The 23870-nt window shown below is 37.2% G+C and overlaps 1 protein-coding gene across 1 annotated transcript in view; it reads right to left on the reverse strand.

The window, feature by feature from the left end:
• The window catches only part of TPD52L1 (TPD52 like 1), a 28601-nt gene extending 4999 nt beyond the window's left edge, over positions 1 to 23602 (reverse strand). Inside the window, exons 1-4 of the mRNA XM_087718530.1 lie at positions 23466 to 23602; positions 15315 to 15430; positions 5888 to 6036; positions 2410 to 2511 (exon numbers count right to left, since the gene is read on the reverse strand). Coding sequence (XP_087574656.1) covers positions 2410 to 2511; positions 5888 to 6036; positions 15315 to 15430; positions 23466 to 23484 — 386 coding nt within the window. The 5' untranslated portion in view covers positions 23485 to 23602. The remainder of the gene's footprint in view (positions 1 to 2409; positions 2512 to 5887; positions 6037 to 15314; positions 15431 to 23465) is intronic.
• Between the last annotated feature and the right edge of the window lie 268 nt (positions 23603 to 23870).

Below are 23870 nucleotides of genomic sequence, written 5' to 3' on the forward strand. Positions count from 1 at the left end.
GTTTCAAGAAGTATGTTAGCACATGCAAAGCACCAGCTGAATGAATGAATGAATGAATGAATGAATGAATGAATGAATGAATGAATGAATGAATGAACGAATCTCTTCCATCGTTTCCAGACAGGGTCAATGTACCACCCAGGTCCTTTCAGACTTTGAAAAGTGATACCTAATTTGTAGAAAGCCCTCTGCTTAGCTCCCCTTTCCAATGCTTTATACAACCCTATAACTATCAATATTTGCAATCTCAAATATGTTTCTAATAAGGATTTTGCAAACTTATTCTCAGAGGGGACTAGGAGTCAAACTGTAACATTTCATATAATTTGTGTCTGTTTCATTGAAATTTGCAATGTTCAGAACAATTTAATACTCCTTAAACATAGCTATTTTAGAGAGCAGAAATTTAATAACCATTATTATCATCATCATCAGCTCTGGTAATTAAATAGCAAAAGAAGAATGTCTTAGCTCAGAATGCATCGTCATCCCTTAAATCAACATTATTGTATCTATACATCAAATCAGTTGCAACATAAATATGTAGGTGAGCCAATTAGTTTCAGTTAAGTATGCATAAAATTAAGTGAAATTAAAAGCATGGGATAGGTTAGGATCACCAAGATTTGTTTGTTTCTCAGAGCCAATTTAGGATGGAGTGGCACAGAAACTTTAGATTAATTAATGAATTAATTAATCAACTACGCCTGGTTGTGCTTCCAACAGGAATTCAGCAGGACTTGCAAGATAATTTCAAGCCAATTCCACTGTGAGAAATGAAAGCATTCAAAGACAGAGCTTACTTGCTGGACAGCACATTTGGCACATATAATTCAGTGGCTTAAATTGTGTCAACTAATGAAACAGAAAACAGTGATGATTTAAAATGAATCAACTCAAGTCCTTGATGAGATAAACATGGAGAAAATCAAACTATGTGATCACTAAGAATCAACACTGATTTGATGGCATATAATAAATCATTTCCTGAACCTAATGCTATAAAAAGTATCCAGTTTTATCATTAATATAAGAATACTTATATATTATTTTAATGTGACATATTTATTTTTACTTTTTCAAAGTTTGCTATTAATATCAGATCTCCATTATTATTTTTAAAGGACAAATTAGACCCAACTATTTTGTGCTACATTATTTATCAAGTGGCAAATAACCATGGTAAAATGTACCTACTATTAGTTGGAATTATATTAGAGAGCTGCACAGTAAATTATCCTCATTCAAATAATTCTTTTTCAAGGGGGAGGGGGGAACACACATAGTTAGGGCAAAACCAACAGCTAATATGGGCAAAAATTACCCAAGACTGGCTTTGTTTGAGCTGAAGATGAAAAAGTGTCAACCCTTAATACTGAATTGGAGAAGTCTCAGATCCAACAATATAAATTACCGGTAAAGTCAACATAGGATGTCCCACTTAAGATGATGGTAGATAACGTGCAATATATAGATCAAGCCATGGGCAACTTGATTTACTGCCGGCTATTGTTTTGAAGATTAGGAACTATCTCTTTGAAAAAGGCTGTTAATCCTTTCATCTTGGACCTATCTCCAATGCCTTTCACCTCATTCCTACCAAACTGCAAAAACCTTGGCAATAAGTAACAAAGCAAATACAAAATTAAAACTAGTTGCCTAAGAAGCTTATAAATCTGCAACAGATCACCTTGGGATTCATCAGTCAGCTCAACCTTGAAATGTCTAATAATCAAACCTGATTTTCTATGAAAGACAACTCTGACTGAAAAGATCCATCATGGAGCAGTCCACAGAAAATGATGAATGAAGATACTGACGATTTTACAAGTTCTAACATTCTAATTGCTTAGGAATGTGTGCAGTTATCACTGTACGTGGCATTTCTAAAAGTTTGGAGGTAAAGTACTTATTCTTCATGCCAAAGGTGCTTTTTTTAAAGGCAATGGATTTAGCTTTTTCCTTGAAGATGTTTCACTTTTCATCCAAGAAGCATCCTCAGTTCTGAAGCACTGAAGACAGAACTGAACTCCAGTTGTCTTTTGAAAAAGCACCTTTGGGACAATCATGACCTGGATGATTGAGAATCACCATAGATAGTTATTCTTCAAAATACTTGTTCTTTAAGATTCCATCCATGAAAAGTATTAAGCTAATATAATTTTTGTGGCCCAACTATAAATATACTACTAAGAATTAGCAAACTGGACTTAAGGTGTTTTGTTTCCATTGTCAATTTTTTAGGAGTTATATCAGGAATGTATCTTAATAAAGTAGCAATTTACTTTACGATAAAACAAGAAAAATGAAAGCTAATTTAACTATGATTCAATTTTGCAAAGCTAGTAAATTGAGAATAACCAGAAAGAACTAAATTTCATCCTTTAAATTAAATCCATACTGGCGTACCTCATATCTCCAAACTTCTTGCTGATAACTGTTCCAACGTTGTTGATAGCTGCTGTGGCCTTTTGCCCTGCTTGAGTTAGAGTTTCTTGAGTCTTCTTATACCTAGTGTAGCGTAAATAGCAATCCTAATTAAGAACAAGATTTGTGCCCTTAAGATATCAGCATATTATAAACTGAAAGCAAGAAGCCAACATTCTATTACAGGAATTGAGAGCCAAAGTGCAAACTGAGTTACCAAAAGGGTGAATGAGTTGTATCTATGTCTAAAATGGGTTAGTCATTCTTTCAAATCATTATTATGCTCCTAAATATGGCTGTGCATTGTTTGAAATTGCTAACAGCAGCTCTTCCATGCAAGTTTGAAAAATAATATAGTCACTTTAATGAATTGCAATGAAGATATGAATGCTTTAACGAGTCACTTATTAAAGCATCCACATTCTTTTTTGAGAATCACACAGGAAACTGAAAAAGACAGTACTGTTTTAAGAGATTTAAGAGCATTGTACTTCTGCTCCCACATTCCAAAACACTATCAAGTGGTTTTCAAAGCTTACAATCTTTACTAGATATGCTCTAAACTAGAAAGAGCAAGAAGCTTAAACATCAACTTCCTTAGGAGATTGTATTTTTGTATTGTATTTTATTATTTGTATGCCGCCCTTCTCCGGGAGGACTCAGGATTCAGGACCACTGACTAAAATAATATACAACTTGTTTCCTTAATATGTTAATTGCTAGTTATCCATTACATATTGATGAATGAAGTGGGTAGGCCAGAAAAAATGTGATTACTTAGCTAAAGAGAAACAGTCTACAATTCTACTGTCTTATACTGCAATTTGTGAATGGTTGAAGAGTGAGCAACAAAATGCATTGCCAAGACCATTCATTGGAATGGTGCACATCAGCCAGATTGATCTGTGTTGTATAGATGGGTAAAGCGTTATACTGGTTAAAATTATCACATAGCTAGGAAATTTGATGGCTAATCAAGATTATTGCATTGAGCATTTCAAAATTAAAATGTCAACTACAATAGGGGGAAAAAAACCAATAGCCATTTCAGCCAAGTTGATTGAACAGATTCACATTGAAAGGAATTCTGCTTTTTCTCTTAAAACAGACAACACAATGCATATCACAATCCTCTTAAATTTACACGTGACTGATTTATAGATTATGCTTTAATTTGCCGTGTTTCCATTTTTCAATACAACTGCAAAACTGTTTAAAATCTAGAAATCAGCAGGTTAGTTTTTGTCAATTATATTTGCTGAGTATGCTCATTCATTTATCTTTACCTTTGTACCTACGCTGGAGGTATATGCTCATAAAGGTAAAGGTAAAGGTTCTCTTCACACATATGTGCTAGTCGTTCCTGACTCTAAGGCTCGGTGCTCATTTCCGTTTCAAAGCCAAAGAGCCAGCACTGTCTGAAGACGTCTCCATGGTCATGTAGTCGGCATGACTAAACACAGAAGGCGCACAGAACACTTTTACCTTCCCACCAAAGGTGGTTCCTATTTTTCTACTTGCATTTTTATATGCTTTTGAAGTGCTAAGTTGGGATAAGCTGAGACAAGTAACGGGAGCTCACTCCATTACATAGCACTAGGGATTCGAACCAGTGAACTGCCGACCTCATTGACAAGCTCAGCGTCTTAGCCACTGAGCCACCTCGTCCCTCATACTCCAACACTATTACAACTATTCTTTGTTTTACTCTGACCCTTTGTAAAAATACTGAGCAAGCAGATGGCATCAATCTATTTGCATTTATATACCGTTGGTTTACCAAACCCAGTAAAATGCAGTTCACTTATTATAATTTAATTCAATATATTTTTTCTATTAAGTCTTAAAATGAAAACAACTGTGACCTAGAGGAATGGAGAAATAAAAAAATAAAGTGAAATTAAAAAGTATATCATTAAGAGAAACAGGATTGAATACTAACAAATAATAATAATACAAAGAACCTGCTAAATTTTGATCAATCCACTCCCAATCTTAAGGAATAACTCCAACAAAACCATTTTGTAAATCCAGTATAAGACAGTATTCCACAACACTCTTCTGATTTTTAGGTGTCTATCTTTTTGTAATATTTAAGTCATCATCCAATTTAATTTGTAAACCATTATTTCCATCCATTTCCCATAGGCTGTAATTTTTAAATGCACTTCTAAGTCAACTTCAGTTTTAAGAAACAGAATTGTTCCTCTTCAATAACATCTTCTGATTCTCCTATAAAATTGAATAAGTTAAAAACTTCTTACACGCATATATCAGACACTTATTTCACTATAGCCATCTAGTGCCCTCTTGTGGCCAACTTTTTAAATCATTTTATTAGTCTCAGTGTACAAGCAGAAAAGTTCTCCCACAAGGAAGGATCCTTTCAATTAATTTCAAAATCTTAAATAACTGAGCCTTAATCCATTTAAAAGTTTCTAGGCAACAATAAACTAATCATCAGAATTATATCTTGTGATGGAAAGTGGATGATTAGATTAAATAGGAAACTAAGAATGTAACAGATTTAAACCTTACTATTTGTACTGCAGTTAAGTGTTTGCAGAATATTAACATTTGCCATGAACATTTCTAAAATAGTAATTTGAAGAGAGAAGTTTTTTATTATGAATACTGGGGTAGCTGATTAAAGGTTTGAAACCATTTAGAGACAGAAGGAAATGCTTTACCTGCTGCATGAATCTAGAAACTTTAATAGGTCATAATTAATAAAGACTAATTGAAGAAAAATAAAGTCTGGTGTATCAATTGGGTGCCTCTCATGCATTACAAAAGTGTATATGAAACTAGCTTCTTTGTAGAGACTTAATGCAAAAACTGAATAGTGATGCAAGCAATATCTCATGGTGTTTTTTTTAATTTCCTATCCATTAAATTGTTGGTACTGTCTTTAAAATATATACCTCTTTAGACTCAGATAAGCCCATCTATCTACAATGCATTCTTTGAATGTCAAATGGAGTTGGTTTGTCCAAAGAATAATATCCAATGTTTATTCTAAATTGTCCAGTATATTTCCTTCAATTAATATAACAAAAAAGGGAGGTTTCCCTATACCGCAATGCAATCTTGCTACATAGCAGGCTCAGTCTTTTCTGTACCTGACAAATTGACTTTAATGGATTTTCATTGACAGGGGGCAGCTAAACAACAACTCCATTTCTCCCAAAAGATGCAAAGCATCCCACATAAGCTAGGCATTCCAAAATTATTTCTAAAAGTGTAAGTTGACAGACTTGATAATTCATTTGTCTTGAACCTCAATAATGCTCCATGAGAAAGACCAAGCCAACAAAACAGCATTCCAGGGAGAGTCATGATAGAGTGGTAGATAAGCATTAAGTTGTGGAAATCAAATTGGTTCCACCCCATGTTCTGAATGTCTATGCAAGTTATCAAGTTATATAGCTACAGGAAAGAAGAGTGAATTTGCACTCACGCAGTAGTAGTTTGCACATCATGCCAACTTTTGCTGAAGTTCTGCTTCAGTTCATTCATCATATTGATGCCCAGCTTTTGTTTTATTTCCACAAGGTGCTTCTCTTTGGCTGCTAAAACTTGGCGTAAAGTTGCAATTTCATCCTCTAGCTGCATATAAGAAATAAAGCAAAGGAAAAGCTTGGATCATTACTCCTTGTTTTTCATGCCCATTAAAAATTTTTTTTAAATTTTTTTTTGGTAAATGTGTTTTATTTTCCATTTTCATTTTCATACAGTCACACATATACTGTACAGAACTGGGGCCATATAACATTAAACAATAAAGACAGCCATTGTCAATAATACCCCCCAAAATAGAAACCCAATGTACCTCTTCAACCCTCCATACACCCTTTCTTTCGCCCCCCTCCAACTTTCCGTCTTCCCACCATCATTCCCCTCTACCCTACTTCCCCTCCCCCTCTGCCACACCTCTCTCCCAATACACTCCCTCCCTTCCTTCCCACCCTCCCTCCAATCCTCTCTCCCACCCTCTCTACCCCTCTTTCTTCTATCCCTCTACTCCTCCCTTCGGTGTATTTCTACTATCTATTAATATATTCAGCTTGTCCTATTTTTACACTGGAATGAAAGAGCAACAGTATACAAGTGCAATGGTGTGTCTTTAAAATCTAACACATACTATATATCCCCCTCCCCCCCCTAAGACCCCACCTCTCTTCCCCCCCGACTTCCAGAGCCCGTACACGGTGTAGATTTTTAACAAACACAGTCTAAAATATATTAAGACAAAGGAAATTAAAAAAAAGAAAGTCAATAACATCTCTGCGTTGAACTCAGCTTCTTCCTGTTGCACAAACTTTGAGCAGTTTAAATTATTCCTAATCTTAAGCATAGGCTATCTGGAATTTCTTAGTCCCGTATTTGTTTTGTGTATAGTCAATCCATTTTTTCCAGTCTCGTTTATATCTCTCATTTGAGTGGTCTTTAAGATATGCCGATATTTTAGCCGTCTCGGCTAGGTTTATAACTTTCAATGTCCATTCTTGAGTTGTAGGCAAGTCTTCCTTCTTCCAGTATTGCGCCACCAACAGTCTTGCTACTGTTATTAGGTGCAGAACCAAGTTGGTCTCTACCGCTGTAAAGTCAGTACATATACCTAGTAAAAATAACTGAGGAGTAAATTTTATCCCTCTTTTAAAGATATTTTGCATGATCCACCACATTTTTATCCAAAATGCCTTAACCTTTTGACAAGTCCACCATATATGAAAATATGTAGCATCGAGAGAACCACATCTTCAACATTTAGGCTGTACATTCGGATACATAGAAGCCAGCTTTTTAGGATCTAAATGCCATCTATAAAACATCTTATAAAAATTTTCTCTCAGGTTTTGTGCTTGTGTAAATTTCACATTTCTTACCCATATTCTTTCCCACGTGTCCAACATTATTGGTTCTTCAATATTCTGAGCCCACTTTATCATACAATCTTTAACTAATTCTGTTTCCGAATCCATCTGTATTAGTACATTATATATCCTCTTTATATGCATTAAGCTTTGATCTCTTATTTGTTTAAACAAATTATCCTCAACTTGGATAAAACCAGTTTTTTGGTCTATTTTCCACCTGGCCTGTAATTGGCTATACTAGAACCATGTTTGAACTACCTTCCCCTCTTTCAATACCTCTAAAAATTTTAGTTGTAGAACCCCCCCCTTTCCAAAGTGAGAAGTTGTCTGTAAGTGGTTCTATCGTGTTTTTGTTCTATATTCATATTTTCAATTGCATGTCTAGGAATTACCCACATGGGTAACTTATCATTTAGTTTATATTGATATTTTTTCCAGACCCGCAATAAAGCATTTCTTAAGATATGACTTTTAAAGTTCTTATCCAATTTTTTGTTGAATAACAAGTAAGCATGCCAACCATATACCAGATCATGTCCCTCGATATTCAGTATTCTATCATTAGTTAAATGGGTCCAATCACTAATTGTGGATAGCGCCACTGTATCATAATATAATTTTAGGTTAGGTAATTTCAAGCCTCCTCTCTCACATACATCTTGCATTATTTTCATCTTTACCCTCGGCTTCTTTCCAGCCCATATAAATTTGTTGATACCCTTCTGCCATTCTAAAAGATTCGCATCTTTTTTAAGTATAGGTAGCATTTGAAAAAGAAATAAAAATTTTGGTAAAATGTTCATTTTCACTGCCACTATCCTACCCAGCAAAGTTAAGTGCAATTTCTCCCATTTTTTCATCTCTATCTGTATACTCCGCCAAAGTGGTTCATAATTATGCTTATATAGTTTCCCATTTGAGGCTAAAATATTGACCCCAAGATATTTGACTTTTTTAACTATCTCACATCCTAGCATCCCTCCTAGTTCTTTCTTTTGTTTAGTATTCATATTTATAGCTAATATTTTGGTTTTTCCTAAATTTATTTTAAAACCAGACTTGACCATATTGATTAATCGTATTCATTAAAACCATACTAGATTCCTGCGGTTGTTCCAATATTATGACCAAATCATCCGCAAAAGCGTGGACTCTGTATTCTTGCTGCCTAATCTTGATCCCTTTTAGACCATCCAAGCCCCGTATTTTATTCAATAATACTTCCAAAGTTATAATGAACAATAGTGGGGACAAAGGACAGCCCTGTCTTGTACCTTTTCCGATTTGAAAAGAGTCTGTTAAACTTCCGTTGACTATGATTTGAGCTGTTTGCTGTTGGTATATTGCTTTAATTGACCGTAAAAAGCTATCTCCTATCTGCATTTTTTGCAATATCTTCAACAGAAATTGCCAATTAACTCGATCGAAGGCCTTCTCAGCATCCAGAAATATGAAGCAGCAGGGATTTGGTTGTTCTTTCCCAAATATTCTAATGCATTAATGATTAGTCTAACATTACTCTTCATCTGTCTCCCCTGTATAAAACCTGTTTGGTCGGTATGTATCAATTGTTGAATAACCACCATTAACCTATTTGCTAGTATTTTAGTAAAAATTTTATAATCTACATTAAGTAATGAGATAGGTCTATAATTTTTTGGTTGGGTAATATCTTGATCTTCTTTGGGTATCAAAGATATAAACACTGTCTTCCAAGATGGGGGCACTTTACCTTCCGTTTGAATTTTATTAAATAGTTCTCTAAGAGGTTCTACCATTTCTAACTGTAAGTTTTTATAGTAAACCGCTGTCAAGCCATCTGTGCCTGGCGCTTTCCCTAACTTTAGTTGTTTGATTATCTGCAAGATTTCCCCTGAGGTTATTGGTTGGTTCAACTTTTGCCTGTACTCTTCTCTAACTAAGGGTATTTTCTCTTTATCTAAGTATTTGTCTATATCTAAACCCTTAATTTTGTCCCCTTTGTACAATTCTGTAAAAAATTCCCGAAATGCCTTTTGAATCTCCTCCTGTTGAAACACCTCCTTCCCTCTATAACTCAATTTGGTTACATTTCGAATTTTCCTTTTTTTCCTAATCTGATAAGCTAACCATCTGCCTGGTTTATTTGCGTTACAAAAAGTGTTGTGTTTTGCATATAATAAACTAGTGGCTACCTGGTCAGAGATCAACATATCAAATTGGGATTTTAATATGGTGATTGCTTCCTTAACCTTTGTATCGCCTGGATTCAATGTTAACTCCAACTCTTTCCCTTTAATTTCCTCTTCCAATTCTTTTCGTTTTTGCCCTTGTTTATGTCTATGTATTTTGTTTATATTCATCAGTACTCCTCTCATATACACTTTGCTTGCATCCCATACAAATTCCATAGATGTACCCTTATTCATATTCAGAACAAAGTATTCAGATAACAATTTTTTACAATCATTAATGTACTTTTCATATCTGAATAAGTTTTCATTCAGCCTCCAAGACCTTCTTGCCTGCACTACCCTTCCCAATTCCATCCAAACTGGGTTATGATCCGAAAGGACCCTCGCCGCAATCTTTGTCTTCTTCACCCTAGAAAGTAAATCATTAGTGATTAGTATAAAATCAATCCTTGAAAGGGATTGATGTCTATCAGAAAAAAAGGTGAAGTCATATTCCTCTGCGTTTCTTTCTCGCCAAACATCTCTCAATTCGAAGTCGTCCATCATGTCAAAAAAAGGTTTGGGTAACTTAGCTCGGATTTTAGTATTTGGGCGAGAGGTCTTCTTATCTCTTTTAGTGTCAATCATGCCATTCCAGTCACCCAATAGTATACAAGACTTAAAGTCCCACTGTACTAATTTAGCATGAAGATTTCTATAGAATCCGTCTTGCTGTTGATTAGGAGCATAAATTCCCAAAAGTAATGTCTTTTTCCCTTCTAAGATTAAGTCTAGCGCGATATATCTTCCAAAGGGATCTGCTTCAATTAGTTCAGCCTTAATGTCTTTTCTTAAGTATACAACTATACCATTTTTCTTTTCAGTAGCAGAGGTCACAAAATGTTGACCAAGTTTGGGGTTAAACAAATATTTTTGATCAGTTGATTTGATATGAGTTTCTTGCAGACAAATTATATCATTCTTGAACAGTGAAATAGTGAAATATTTTCTTTATCTTCTGTGGAGAATTCAGTCCATTGACATTCCATGTCAAAATCTTAGTTGTCATTTTTGGTTGCCTGAAGCTTTTTTAGAGCCTCCTGCATGGCCTGTTTAACCTTTGGCCTAGCTCCTCCCATGGCTTCTGAGCTTGTTGCTGTAACTCCTTGATCAATGGCCGGTGATTGTTGAGGTTGTTGCATTGTAGCTTGTTTTTCCATTCGTCTGGTAGTCATACGGCTAGGTCTTTGTTCCATGACTCCTTGCCCTTCCGGGAGGAGGAAATGGTACGTTTTGTCTGGTAGTTGTGTGGTTTGCTGTCTATCTTGTCCTTCTCGTGGTCTTTCTCCAGATCCAGATGATTCAGGGTGTCCCACCTTCAGAATATTGTGATAGAAATCTCGAGCTTTCCATACAGAGTTGAGACGATATCTTTGCTTGTCAAATGTAATTATAATACCAAATGGCACATCCCATCTATACTGTATCTGACGGTTTCTGAGTTCTTCCACTAGAAAGGCATAGTCTCTCCTGCCTCTTAGCATTTGGGGTGGTATTTCTTTCAAGACAATCAAATCTATTTGAAGCCTGGTGTTATAGGACTCTTGTAATATCATGTTTCTGAGCTCTCTTGTGGTGAAGTATATGACTACATCTTGGGGGAGTTGCTTCTGCTTTGCCACCCAAGAGTTAACACGATAAATTTTATCAATCTGCCAGTCACAGTTGGACCCCGGTCTTCCCGCCAGACGGTCAAAAGCCTCTGAAAAAATCTGTTTCAAGTCCTCCTGTTTATCCTCACGCAACCCCCTGGCTCTAAATGCGAGCTCCATCTGCCTGTACTGTATCATAATAATTTGTTTTTCAGTGTTTTCAACTTTTTGTTGCACCACCTCTGTTTTGGATGTCAAATTGGTATTAGCTTCATTAAGAACCTCTATGTTATCTTCAATTCCAGAAATATGTTCTGTCAATACAGTTACAAGTCCCAGCATATCATCATTTATTTTGGTAATCCTAGTATCAAGTTTATCATATAAGTCCCCCTTAAACTCTTTTATCTCGTTCTTTATCTCCACTCTGAATTCTCTAAAAGTTTCTAAATTCTGCTCTCTAAATTCTCTAAAAGTTTCCAAAAAAAGTTCTTTTGTTAGTAAATCTCCAGTAGGGGGCATAGAGGGTGGAAGCTGCAACTTTGTGCCAGGTATGGGGGATGTGCTTCTCAGAGGAAGTTTCGGCCCAAGATTTAATTTTGATGCCATTATGTCTTATCTTCAAGCAATTAATCAAACTCTACTGGCCCGCAGTGCAGCTTACGAGAAGAAAAGTATTAAGTCACCCCTTTGTTAGTTCTTTAGGATTTTTCAAAAGGTTTCAGAAAAGGGCGTTGTAACAAAGCAGCTTGGCATATTCAGCGCCATTTTGGACTTCTCCAAAATCAGAAATATATATTAGCAAAGTTAATAAGAGGAAAGTCTTGTAAACTCTTCAGAGAAGTGAAACTAATTAATAAGATACTGCTAGCCAACTGTTCCTCCCTTTTTGCAGAAAGTTTGCAGAAGGTTTCAAAAGATTAGCATTGTAACAAAACAGTTCAGCATATTCACCTCTGTTTGGAGTGTCTCTATATTAGCAAAGAGTCTTTTAAAACTTTTAAAAGTTGATAAGAAAAAAGTTTTGTAAGCTCTTTAGAGAAGTGAAACTAATTAGAAAGAAACTGCTGGCTGGCTGTTCCTTTGATCTTTTTTATCACTGTTCTTTGGAGAAGAATTAGGAATGTGGCATTGTTACGGAGAATGCACAATCGACATTTTAGGAGCTTATTTTTTAAGAAAAAAAAACCAAGTGCACGAAGGAAGCTCTTGTAAAAAATGAAGCTAGGATTTTAAAAAAAAAGCAGATAAGGTTCTCAGATACGGACTCTGCTTGTATTAATTTCAGATAAATAGTTCAAATATTGTCCTAAGTGGAGGTGCCTTACTTTGAGCCGTAATAAACAGCTAGGGATTTCCGGCACGGAGATATGATTCAGCCTTGGCTGGCCCCCCTTCTATTCACAGCAAAAAAAAAAGCTGCAAACTTCAAAGGAAAAGCTCTTACCAGCTGGATCTCTCTCTCGCTCTTCTTTTCCTGAAGAATGAGGTATCTACCAGATATCTAGGCAGATAACGCGACCAGAAACCCGGGGGCAGCTCTATTAAGCTACCACCATCAGCAAGGTCCCGCCCAGGAACAATGCCCATTAATTTTAAGTATCACTCTTTCCTTAAGTACAATAAGGTCAAATAATTGGATACCTACCAAATATATATTGCTTTTATATTCACTTAAAGAATTCCAAAATTAATGAATATGACTACTCATGCAGATAGGATGTGGTCAAATGGCTTATTATAATTTTAAAAAGTATGCATCAGTATATGACGAAGTTCAGCAATGAAAATCTTAATTTAGGGGTGCAAGGATAGGGACCCATAGTCTTGGAACTCCTAAACCAGGAGTGTCAAACCCGATTACATTGAGGGCCGCATCAGGGTTGTGTTTGACCTTGGGTAGGTGTGGCCAACCAGGGGGTGCCTGTGGTGGCCCGAGGGCTTTGCCAGCGAAAACAGGTTCCCAAGCTCCGTTTTCGCTGGCAGAAGCACTGTGAGCTGGTCCTTCTCTGTTTCCAAGGAGATCCCATGGACCAAATCTAAGTATCCCATGGGCCAGATCCAGCCCCCGGGCCTTGAGTTTGACACCTGTCCTAAACTATCAAGGGGGAAAAAAGGCTGATCACTGATGTATTTAAAACAAAGATTCTATAAACATCCAGAAATCATGCACTAGTGAGCCAGGTTCCACCACAAAAGCGCGTAGGACAAAATCGCGCTCGACAAAAGCGCGCTGTGACGTCATCACAGCGCGACGAAAAAGTTCGAAAAATGTAAAAATAAAGCGAAAACCTTACCCTAAGCCCCCCAAACCTAACCCTAAACCTAACCCTAAACCTAACTCTTAACCTAACCCTAAACCTAACCCTAAACCTAACCGTTAAAGTAACGAAAAACCTAACGCTAACCTTTAACCTAACCCTAACGCTAACGCTAACGCTCTAAAGCTAGCCCTAACCCTTACCCTTACCCTAACCCTAACCCTAAATCTAACCCTTACCTTTATGTGAATCGGCTTGCTTTAATTTAATTTTTATTAATTTTTATTTGAATTTTTCGATCTTTTTCGTCGCGCTGTGATGACGTCAAAGGCGCGATTTTGTCGATCGCGCTTTTGCCGTCCGCGCGTTTGACGGGTCACGGTGAGCCATGGATTGTTATATACAGGGATCTTTATACACATGTCTCTTGAAACAATGATTGGGAAATTTAGGTAAGACAGTCTATATAAACAATTAAAAAATTGGCTCATGCATTATAAACCAGCATGGTTAGAAGAAGGCGTCTTAAAAAAATCTAAGCTGAGAAAGAAAGGGATGCAAAATTTAGGGTTTTAATAAAACTAGCTGGTATAGATAGGAATTCTGCTTCATCTAGATCTACGAGTCTGACCTGCAAAAATTCAGAAGAGCACTAGCTTGGAGCAATAACTTCAGGGTACAATCTGCTTGAGAGAGCCGAGGTGGCGCAGTGGTTAAATGCAGCACTGCAGGCTACTTCAGCTGACTGCTAGTTCTGCAGTTCAGCTGTTCAAATCTCAGCGGCTCAGGGTTGACTCAGCCTTCCATCCTTCCGAGGTGGGTAAAATGAGGACCCGGATTGTTGTTGGGGGCGATATGCTGACTCTGTAAACCGCTTAGAGAGGGCTGAAAGCCCTATGAAGCGGTATATAAGTCTAACTGCTATTGCTATTGCTATTGTCATCTAATTTCTGTAACCTGATCTGGTAGCCCCAACTTCATGTGTTATAATATGGTACAGTTGGTGGGGAGACAGAGTACCAGGTATGAGTATAATATTTACAGTGTTTATTACTTTTGGAGAATGTAGTCAGGTTTAATAAATGTCTTCAACTACTGACTGTTTGCAAAGGTGCAGAGAGACAAGAGGCCCATAACTTCCAATGGAAGGGTAACAGCTAATCTAAATAAGCAAAACTTCATTCACTCTTCAGAAAATTAGTAAACTTGGAGAAGTTTCAAGCATTTCTGAAGGCAAATCTCCAGAGCACTTCTCTGAAACAATGAAATAGTATGTTATAAATGCTCTAAGATCAGAATTGACCAAGATTCCATAATCACAAAGACTACAAAATTATTTGCACTGTGGCTTTGAGGATAAAGGCTTTAATCTCACCTCACATCAGTGAGAAGGAAACATTGGGGAATAAAATCTTATAGAGCTAAACATACAATTCTTTGTACTTGATTTTGACTCAATTTTATAAATAATATACAGATACACATAAATAACCAAGTGAACAGGAATGGATAATCCCGGTTCCTCCAACTACTGTGTTGCCCCACGAAAACATATGCTGAATTTGACCAACTGAACTTTCAAGTAGCCAACTGAAGAACAATAGCTCCCATTTTCTGACAGACAATCTAGGAGGACAATATCATGGTTAATCGTGTCCAAGAGGATTGGGATAACCACATAGCTCTACCTCAGTTGCACCAAAGTTTATCAATAAGAGCAACCACTGCAATTTTGATCCCATATCCAGACATGAATCTAAACCCCAATGATCCAGATACTCCGTTTTAACCAGGTCTGCTTGTAATTATAATCCAGAAATTGCACACAACCAAGTGACCAAAAAATAATAGAAAGTGAAAAAATAGTGAAAGCAATGAATTCTTTCCAAAAAAAAAGAATATTTTTATTTAAAATGATGTATAAAGATCAAATAAAATTACCTTGATTACTTCAACTTTTAATTCTTCTCGCTCTTCTTCAGAAATCACATTGGTCAAATCAACATCAGTGATGGTGTCTTCATCTGTCTCATGGAATGTTTGTTTTTCTAATAGACCTTTGGAAATAACACAGAAAAGAGTGAAAACATAAGGCTCCTTCTAAGAAACCTTGATTCCTGGACAAGTGATAATGAGGAGATACAAAGATAAAGATAACACAAATACAGGTAGTCCTCATCTTACTGACACAACTGAACCCAAAATTTCTAATGCTAAGTGAGACATTTGTTAAGTGAGTTTTGCCCCATTTTATGACCTTTCTTGCCATAGTTGTTGAGTGAATCACTGCAGTTGTTAAGTTAGTAACATGGTTATTAAGTGAATTTGGCTTCCCCATTGAGTTTGCTAGTTATAAGGTCACAAAAGGTGATCACATGGGGGGAAACGGTAATGGTCATAATGTGAAAAAGTTCACATCGCTTTTTCCAGTGCTGTTGGAACTTTGAATGGTCACTAAATGAGCTAATCTCAGTCAAGGTCTAGCTGTAAGGAATAATCATTAGTGTATAAATCTTAAAAGTATAAATAGGCATGTAAATCCAGATTTCTGGAAGTGAATTTATAACACAAATAGAAGCAATTTAAGTAATTTACAGTGCAGAGTGGTGTTCCTTGTGTTAATAGAGAACGTGACCAATCTGAAATATATTAGGCTGTTCAAGACTACCCAGTAATTATCCTCAAGCTCTGGTAAGACTTATTCTTAGGATTCTCATATCCAGTTTTCCATATAGATTGTCAACTCACTTAACCTTATGACTTACTTTACTCAAGACGATGTACTGGACATCTTTATTATAAAGAAGAGTTTATAATAGATGGCTTGAATATAATTTTAAATATAGAACCAAAGGTTCTTGAGATATGGTGAAAAATTATGAAGCTTAAAGGATTATAGACATGCTGTAATATATCAGATCCAAATTTTCTGCAGAGAACAGTACATGTTGACCAGCTAACATATGTTCAATTCTTTGCTGCCAGATCTAAAATTCATTTTTTCTACATCACATATACAACCTTCCCTCGTAATCATTACTTTGTACAACTCATTAATTTAGACCTTATGATGATTTAAATGGCACAAAATATATTCAAAAGAAATAACAAAGGAACTTTGGAATGAAACAGAGCATCTGTGTAATTTCCAAAGAGCTGTTCAGTTCAGGTAATTACTGGTACGAAATGCCTTCACATTTCTTTGTGTATTCTGGTTGAAATGTCAACCTTAAGGGAAGTTAATTAAAGCCAATTACATCATTTCCTGTCATTATATGCAACAACATCATACAAAGTTACTGTACTTCTTGTTCTGCTCCTTAAAGTAATATAGATCTTGTAAAGCAAACTGCTACTGCATGGTTGTTTAATATTAAAAGGGATGTAGCAACATCATGCTTCTGAAAACACTTTTTTTGGTCAACACCACTTTATTTCAATGATAAATTAGACACTGAGAACAGTGAGAAGACCAATTCCATATAACTGATCAAACAGACTAATATTAACTATATAAATGGAACCAGCTCTTAAGAACAATTAAAAGAGAACACAATTCATTGTCAGAACACAGATTTTGGAAGAGTCAATATTAAGATACGTCAGTTCTTACTTCTGAGGATAGAAACACACTGACTTCATGGTGCTATTATCCACAGGAGAAGGAGTAAACCCAAATTTATCTCCATCTCTCTGCTGCCCTCTATCAGTCACCCAGGTTTTTTGCAATAGCTCTGTAGTTCATGGTAAAGAAGTGACTGCATTGTCTTCTTGGATCAGAAATAGCTACCGGTAAATATGAACAAAATTTTGCAGGAAGAATAGTTCTATGACAAAGATCAGGATGACAAAATGAAGATAAAGGAATATTTTCCCACTAACAATGGATAGTTGTAAAAGCTGTGTATTTAGAAAGAGCAGGAACCCAGATGCTTTCAATAATGGATTAATAGTTACTAAAAGAACCCATCAATCAGTCCTAGATTAAATAAAGACTGACCAATCCCTTGAAGTGATGAGTAGCAGAAATTAATTTGGGGGCATGTAATGCAAATGTATGATGAAGTAGAAGTATGATTTGGAAGTAGAAGAAAGGAAAGACAACAAGTGTGGGTGGGATCAAGAGATCAGTGTTATCACTTAGAAGAACTACAGGTTTTCAGATCAGGTTCAGATGGTGGATATTGATTCTTACAGTTGCCAATGGCTGGGCCCAACTTGATGGCATCCAAATAATTAAATCAAGTAAAAATAGACAAAGCAGTTTGAGACTTGTTACTAAATTTATTGGTTGCTTAGTGAAACCACACAGTAATGTAGCTGATTAGGACTGTGTTCTAATTACGCAAAGCTTGCTGAACCAATGAAGTAAACATTAAACAGCATCTGAGCTAGGTTACCAGAAACGATTTAAACATAATCAGTTCACATTTTGCTATGAAATACAAGAATCCAAAATTTAATTAGGCATTTTTTGTTTTTTGGCTTTTTTTTTACTGCTAGCTGCCTTGAATATTATTCATTAGTAAGAATGGAGATATACATCAAATAAATAAGAAAGAAACATAGTATTTTTTATTATATTTCACTCAGCACTAATAGGTTTTAGATCACAATAATTTCCTCTACAAGTATAAACAATACTGGATTAGGCCAGCATCCATTGTAATCTAGCATTTTGTTTCTCATATTAACCAATACGTTCCTTCTTGGTTGTTTGCAAGCAGGAAATGAAGACTTCTGCCACTTACCAGGACATACATTATTACAAAAGAAAATATAAGTTACAAGGGCTGCATTTCTTAGTGAGTGGGATTCTATTGAAGAGAACCTTCCTTCTAGTACAGCAGAAGGAAAAGCATTGTAATGAGAAAAAGTAAACACTCTGCAGTGTGCTGGACAAATAAGGATGAATAAGCTGTTGGAAATATAAAGTAGCTTTGGAATGAAACCTACTTGTGGGTGATTGGCTAAAGTGCCCAAATCCCTCTAACACATGATATTGAAAACTTTCCAAGAGCTTTTTCATGGCAGGTTTCTTTAAATCCAGGGGAAGTAGAAAAAAGACAGGCTGTAACCACACAGGTCAGCTAAGAGTTTTCACTTTCCACCTTGATGAAAATTCATCAAGGAGAATTAACAGGGTCAGTGAGCCATTAGAGAACAAAAAGTTAAAGCTCATAAAAGAGGAGGCAACTGTGGTCTCTCGCCTCCAAAAGGTTTCCATGCAGATTAAGGCATTTGAGTCCCAGCATGGGGCTTGGGAAAGTGCTCATTAAAACTTAAGACTGAACAATGTCTTGGGGCTTGTAGTTCACTGCAAATGTGCATAGGAGCACTGTAGGACATGTGGGATATAATTTTAGCTTTTAAAAACTCAGCGGTGGCAAGCATGCATCTAACCACTTTACAATGGAAAAAGCCTAGAATTGCCTTAACACTGCTGTTAGCTTTGGCAAAGATGGATCTGATTTGTTCCCTCTAGCTTCTGGAAGCTTAGAAAATTATGCCAAGATATTTAAAAACCGGAACTTGCTCAGATTTATTATTTCTGATTTACCACTGAGGCTAATGCAACTAGGTCACAATATTCCATTAAAGCTTGCAGTTCGCCTGGTGCGCCAGTTGCGACCCTACCTGAACCGGGAGGCTCTCACAACAGTCACTCGGGCCCTTGTGACCTCTAGGCTGGAATACTGCAACGTGCTCTACATGGGGCTGCCCTTAAAGAGCATCCGGCGACTTCAGCTAGTCCAGAATGCGGCCGCGCGAGTGATTGTGGGTGCACCTCGGTTCGCCCACATAACACCTATCCTCCGCGAGCTGCGCTGGCTACCTGTTGATCTCCGGGTGCGCTTCAAGGTCCTACTTACCACCCATAAAGCCCTTCATGGCAGTGGATCTGCGTACTTGAGAGACCGCCTCCTGCCAATTACCTCCTCGCGACCTATTCGATCGCACAGATTAGGCCTCCTCCGAGTTCCATCTGCCAGTCAGTGTCGACTGGCAACTACACGGAGGAGAGCCTTTTCAGTAGTAGCTCCGACCCTATGGAACGATCTCCCCGTGGAGATTCGTACCCTCACCACCCTCCAGACCTTCCGCGCAGCCCTCAAGACCTGGCTATCCCGTCAGGCCTGGGGATAAAGATCGTAATCTGTCCCCACCCGAATGATGAATGTTGTGTTTTATTTTTACTTGCACTGTTCTCATGTTTATTGTTTTATTGTCTTGTATCCCCTTCCCTATAAATTGTAAGCTGCCCTGAGTCCCCTCAGGGAAAAGGGCGGCCTATAAATAATAATAAACAAACAAACAAACAAACTCTCCTAAGCCCACTTGGATACCCATGCAATCCAAAGCCCTGTTCCCTTTTTACATGCATTCAAAGTTATGATTTATCTACATTTATATTTTACGTCGTGATGTATGTAAAAAGGTTGGAGCTCTGAGTGTATAGTTGAGGCTGCAATCTTGATTTTTGTCTATCTCAGTGATCCAGGTCATGGTTGTCCCAAAGGTACTTTTTGAAGAGGCACCTGGACTTTGTTTTTATTTGAAGACCTTTCGCTTCTTATTCAAGGAGCTTCTTGGATGAAAAGTGAAAAGTCATAGAAGAAAAGCAAAGAAAGTCTAGTTGCCTCTTGAAAAAGCATCTTTGGGACATCTTGATTTTTCCAATCTGATCAGAGGATCTCTCTGGATAGAAGAAAAGAAATATGACCTGTTTTTAATATATTCCTAAGAAACACAATTTCTAAGTTCAAGAAAATTGCTCCCTTTGGACATTTCCCCCCACTCCGCCAATATTTTGTCATTTGGTAATGTATTCTGGAAATTGTAATCCACATTCCTTTCTATTTAAATTAACATTATTTAGAGATTTAATCTCTCTTGTCCTCTCTTTGTATATTTGTCCTGAAAACATAAACAATATTCAATAGATTGAATGTTCCTTGACAATTGCTATTAATACTTAAAAAGTGTGGAAGATTCTTTTTCATCTGGATAACTTTGTCACCAATGAAAAAAGTTACCAACTTGGACTCAGCAAGTTATATGTATTCCTACTCTTTCCTCTAAGCCAGGGATATTAAACTCGTGGACTGTGCACCCTTCAGTAAACAGGGGACCGGCCCACCCCCGGTTTAGCAAAGGGGGGGAATTGCAATACATCACGTGATGATGTGATACCATTTTGTTTGACACCCCTGCTCTAAGCAATGCACCTTCCAGATCAGTCAGTTCTTCTGAACTCAATTATCAATAATAATCTTTGTTCAATTATTGATTCTGGTTTTCTTATTTTATTTTTTAAAAAATAGACTATTAGGAGTTCTGAACATTCAACTCCTGGAAAGGCAGATATACTCATTACATGTTGGAACCCATTTTTAATGACCTTTTGCAAGGAAGCTATTTTATTCTGGAAGTACCCTCCAATATTAGATGGATATCATATATCAACTGAGCAGAAAGTGAAAATGATAACCAAACACCATTATGGTTAAGTCTGAATAAGAATTATTCAAGAAACTGAGAACCCACAGCTCAAAATCTTTTCATCACTATTCAAAATCCTTCACAACACTCTATAAAAGATTTCAGAAGAATGCCTAGTACTTCACAATGCTTATTCCCTTAGGAGGCACTGAACTGTACAATGTTTTCTTCTCCTTGCAACCTTTTCATAACTCAAAACAATAAACCATAAAGAATCTTTTACAGGCTTTACATTAACACCTCATAATGTGTGGGAAGCATATTAGCAGCCAGCACAAGCATTAAATGATTTCTGGGTAATCCTTCACAACAAAGTTTAACTATTCAAATTATTTTGGCAACTTTCTATTAGAAAAGTGAACTGAAAGTGTCCTAATCATCTGTTATTTAGCTTAATAAATAGAAATTACATGCCACACAGAGAAGAACTCCAAAATAAAAGTGTTCATACCTGTGAATATTTTGAGAGGAAAAGCTTTTTGAACCTGTCAGAGAGAAGGCGCCCAACAAATGGCTCTGGCTTTTCAGAACCCAGATGCTGACTCCACCCCATCCAGAAACCAGCAACTGATTTTTCTGGATGATCACTATCATGTCAGTTTATACATCACAGTCTAAGATTAATTTGAGAAGTTGGCACCCAAAGCATGCTCTCCCAGCAAGTCCCACTCAAATCATGAGTTTTAACAGAAAGCTGACAGTTGCAACTAACAATGACTCTGAGGTGTGAATAAACACAGTGAAACAAGTTTTTTCCCCAATTATTTGATATTACATGCATTATCAAAACATTCATGTTTAAACTGCATCAATGGTACTTTTTTAAGTCTGATGCAATGCATGTTTTACTTGGAAAGAAATCTCACTCAGTACAACGAGCCCTTGGGAGAAATATAAATAACTATTCAACGGTGATATTGTACATTCAATCCCTTTATTAAAACTAAGCAATAATGAGGGAATGTATTCACTTAAAACAACTTCTCTTGTTTTGCAAACTTGTTTCCAATGTTCATTTTTTTATTCACAAGATGACAGTGTAAAATTATCCTTATAATAATTTAGTTGGCAAAACGTTATACAATTAATTTCTTTCAGAAATATTCAAACATGTATGCAAAATGGCAAATGGCACTGGCTAAAATTTTCTGAACAACACTCTTTAAAATAGAGTAATATAAAAAGCCTTTCTTCTATGATTTCTTAGGTTTGGAAAGTGATATTGATGTAACTAATGGAGTCACAAGAAGAGGATTATAGACTCTATAATAGGACAAGGGTCATTACAAAGCAAATGCTCCATGGAAGAGCTCTAATTTAACTAGATCTCTCTCCAATAATAAGAGGCATTTATTAACAAAATGCAGGCATGAAATTAGGGATGTAAACAGAAAAAGCAAATAACATAAGCTCTGGTTCATAAACTTCATTGACCAAAAAGAAGTAATACAAGGAACAAAGAGTTTAAGAGATATTCTGACATTTACTTTCTATTGCCCAACACCACAATCCAAGCAAAACTCCTTAAGAGACAGTGCTGTAAGTAGCTCTTATGGAAACAATTGTCTTTAATACACCAAAGCTGTATTCCATAATACATGGGGAGGGGTAGGTGTGGGGGGGAGACTTAAAAGGTAATTTTAAAGTAAGGGCCTTTCCTATGCTCATAGAAAGCCTTATCTTAGGTAAACAATGGGTCGCATTCTATTCATCAACTCAACAAAAGAACTTTGCTTTGCAACTGACAAAAAAACCCGAACAACGCGAAGTGATAAAGAAAATGAGTTGTTTTATTAACTTTGACTGTATTTATGCACGTTTTAAGAATACACGGAGCCTTTTCAGGGGGAAACTGCAACGGGAGCGTGTCCTCAGAGTTTTACCATGGCTCTTTCAGTGCTTCGATCTGATCTAATTAGCAAAGAATTAGAATCAATATTGACCAGGCTGCGCCTCTTGACGGGAGATTTAAAAGTAACGGAGCACGTCACCTTAGGGCTTCGGGCTTCTGCTGCACGGCGCCAAACGAGAGCGTGCCCTTGCTGCCGAAAAAAACAGGCATTAAGGTTGGACTGAAGGAGACCCAGAAGAACAAGTTCTAAGTTTTTTTTCCTATCAGTGGACCGCTTATGGTTCAAGCTAGTACTTTGGCATGAGCAACCGACGGAGCCTTGCGGGACTCTCAACTTTCTTTAAAAAATCCCCAGCGCTGAGCCATTCAAGGGACCTCACCCCCCCCACCCCAATGTATCTCAAAACAAGACGCGGGTTCTACTTCCGAACCTTCGAAGATCCACAGAAAAGAAGCAATGATTTATTCGAGAACTCCGCGCCTTTCTCTCCCATCGATTACGATTGTTTTGCAAGAGGAAAGTTCTTTTCAGAACTTTCTCTGCTTATTGCAACCAGAGTAAGAGGTCTAAGCTTTGGGTGAGGATTGCCACCCACTCCTCCCTCCGAAAAAAAACACCACCAAGCGGAAAGCGAATGCGGAGGGGCGGGGGGGGGACAGAGAGGCTGGGAATCTCTGACAAGAAGAATGTAAACAAACGCACGCAGCTTCCCCAGTAGGACCAGTAAGCCACGCACCTTGCGCCTGTGTTTCCATCGTCCCACCGGCACTTCACTGGCAGTGCTTCACCGCGGAGAAGACCCAGTGGAGGGATCCGCGTCCAAAACGCGTCCGCTTCTACGCCGCGATTACTGCTTCTGGTGACCATCGGCGGCTCCGGCTTCGACGCGTTTGCCCGTGCTATGAGGCAGCGCCACCTGTCGGCCTTTTGTCCGCTCTGTCACAAGACCTCTGGGGTTTTATTGGGTTTTATTTCCCCCTGCGCGGACGCTTTTTTGGGGAAGAGGATATCGTCACAAGTTTCTCGAAAGCAAATCTGTTTTTCTTCCTTTACCCGATGCCGGATTTAGGCATGAACTAAGCAAATTACAATTTAGGATGTTACAATCTGAAGGGCCTCACAACATTTCAATGTTGAGTTG

Source organism: Thamnophis sirtalis, unplaced genomic scaffold, assembly GCF_051295495.1.
Source record: "Thamnophis sirtalis isolate CommonGarterSnake01/CBP01778 unplaced genomic scaffold, rThaSir2_p1.2 scaffold_6, whole genome shotgun sequence".
NCBI lineage: Eukaryota > Metazoa > Chordata > Lepidosauria > Squamata > Natricidae > Thamnophis > Thamnophis sirtalis.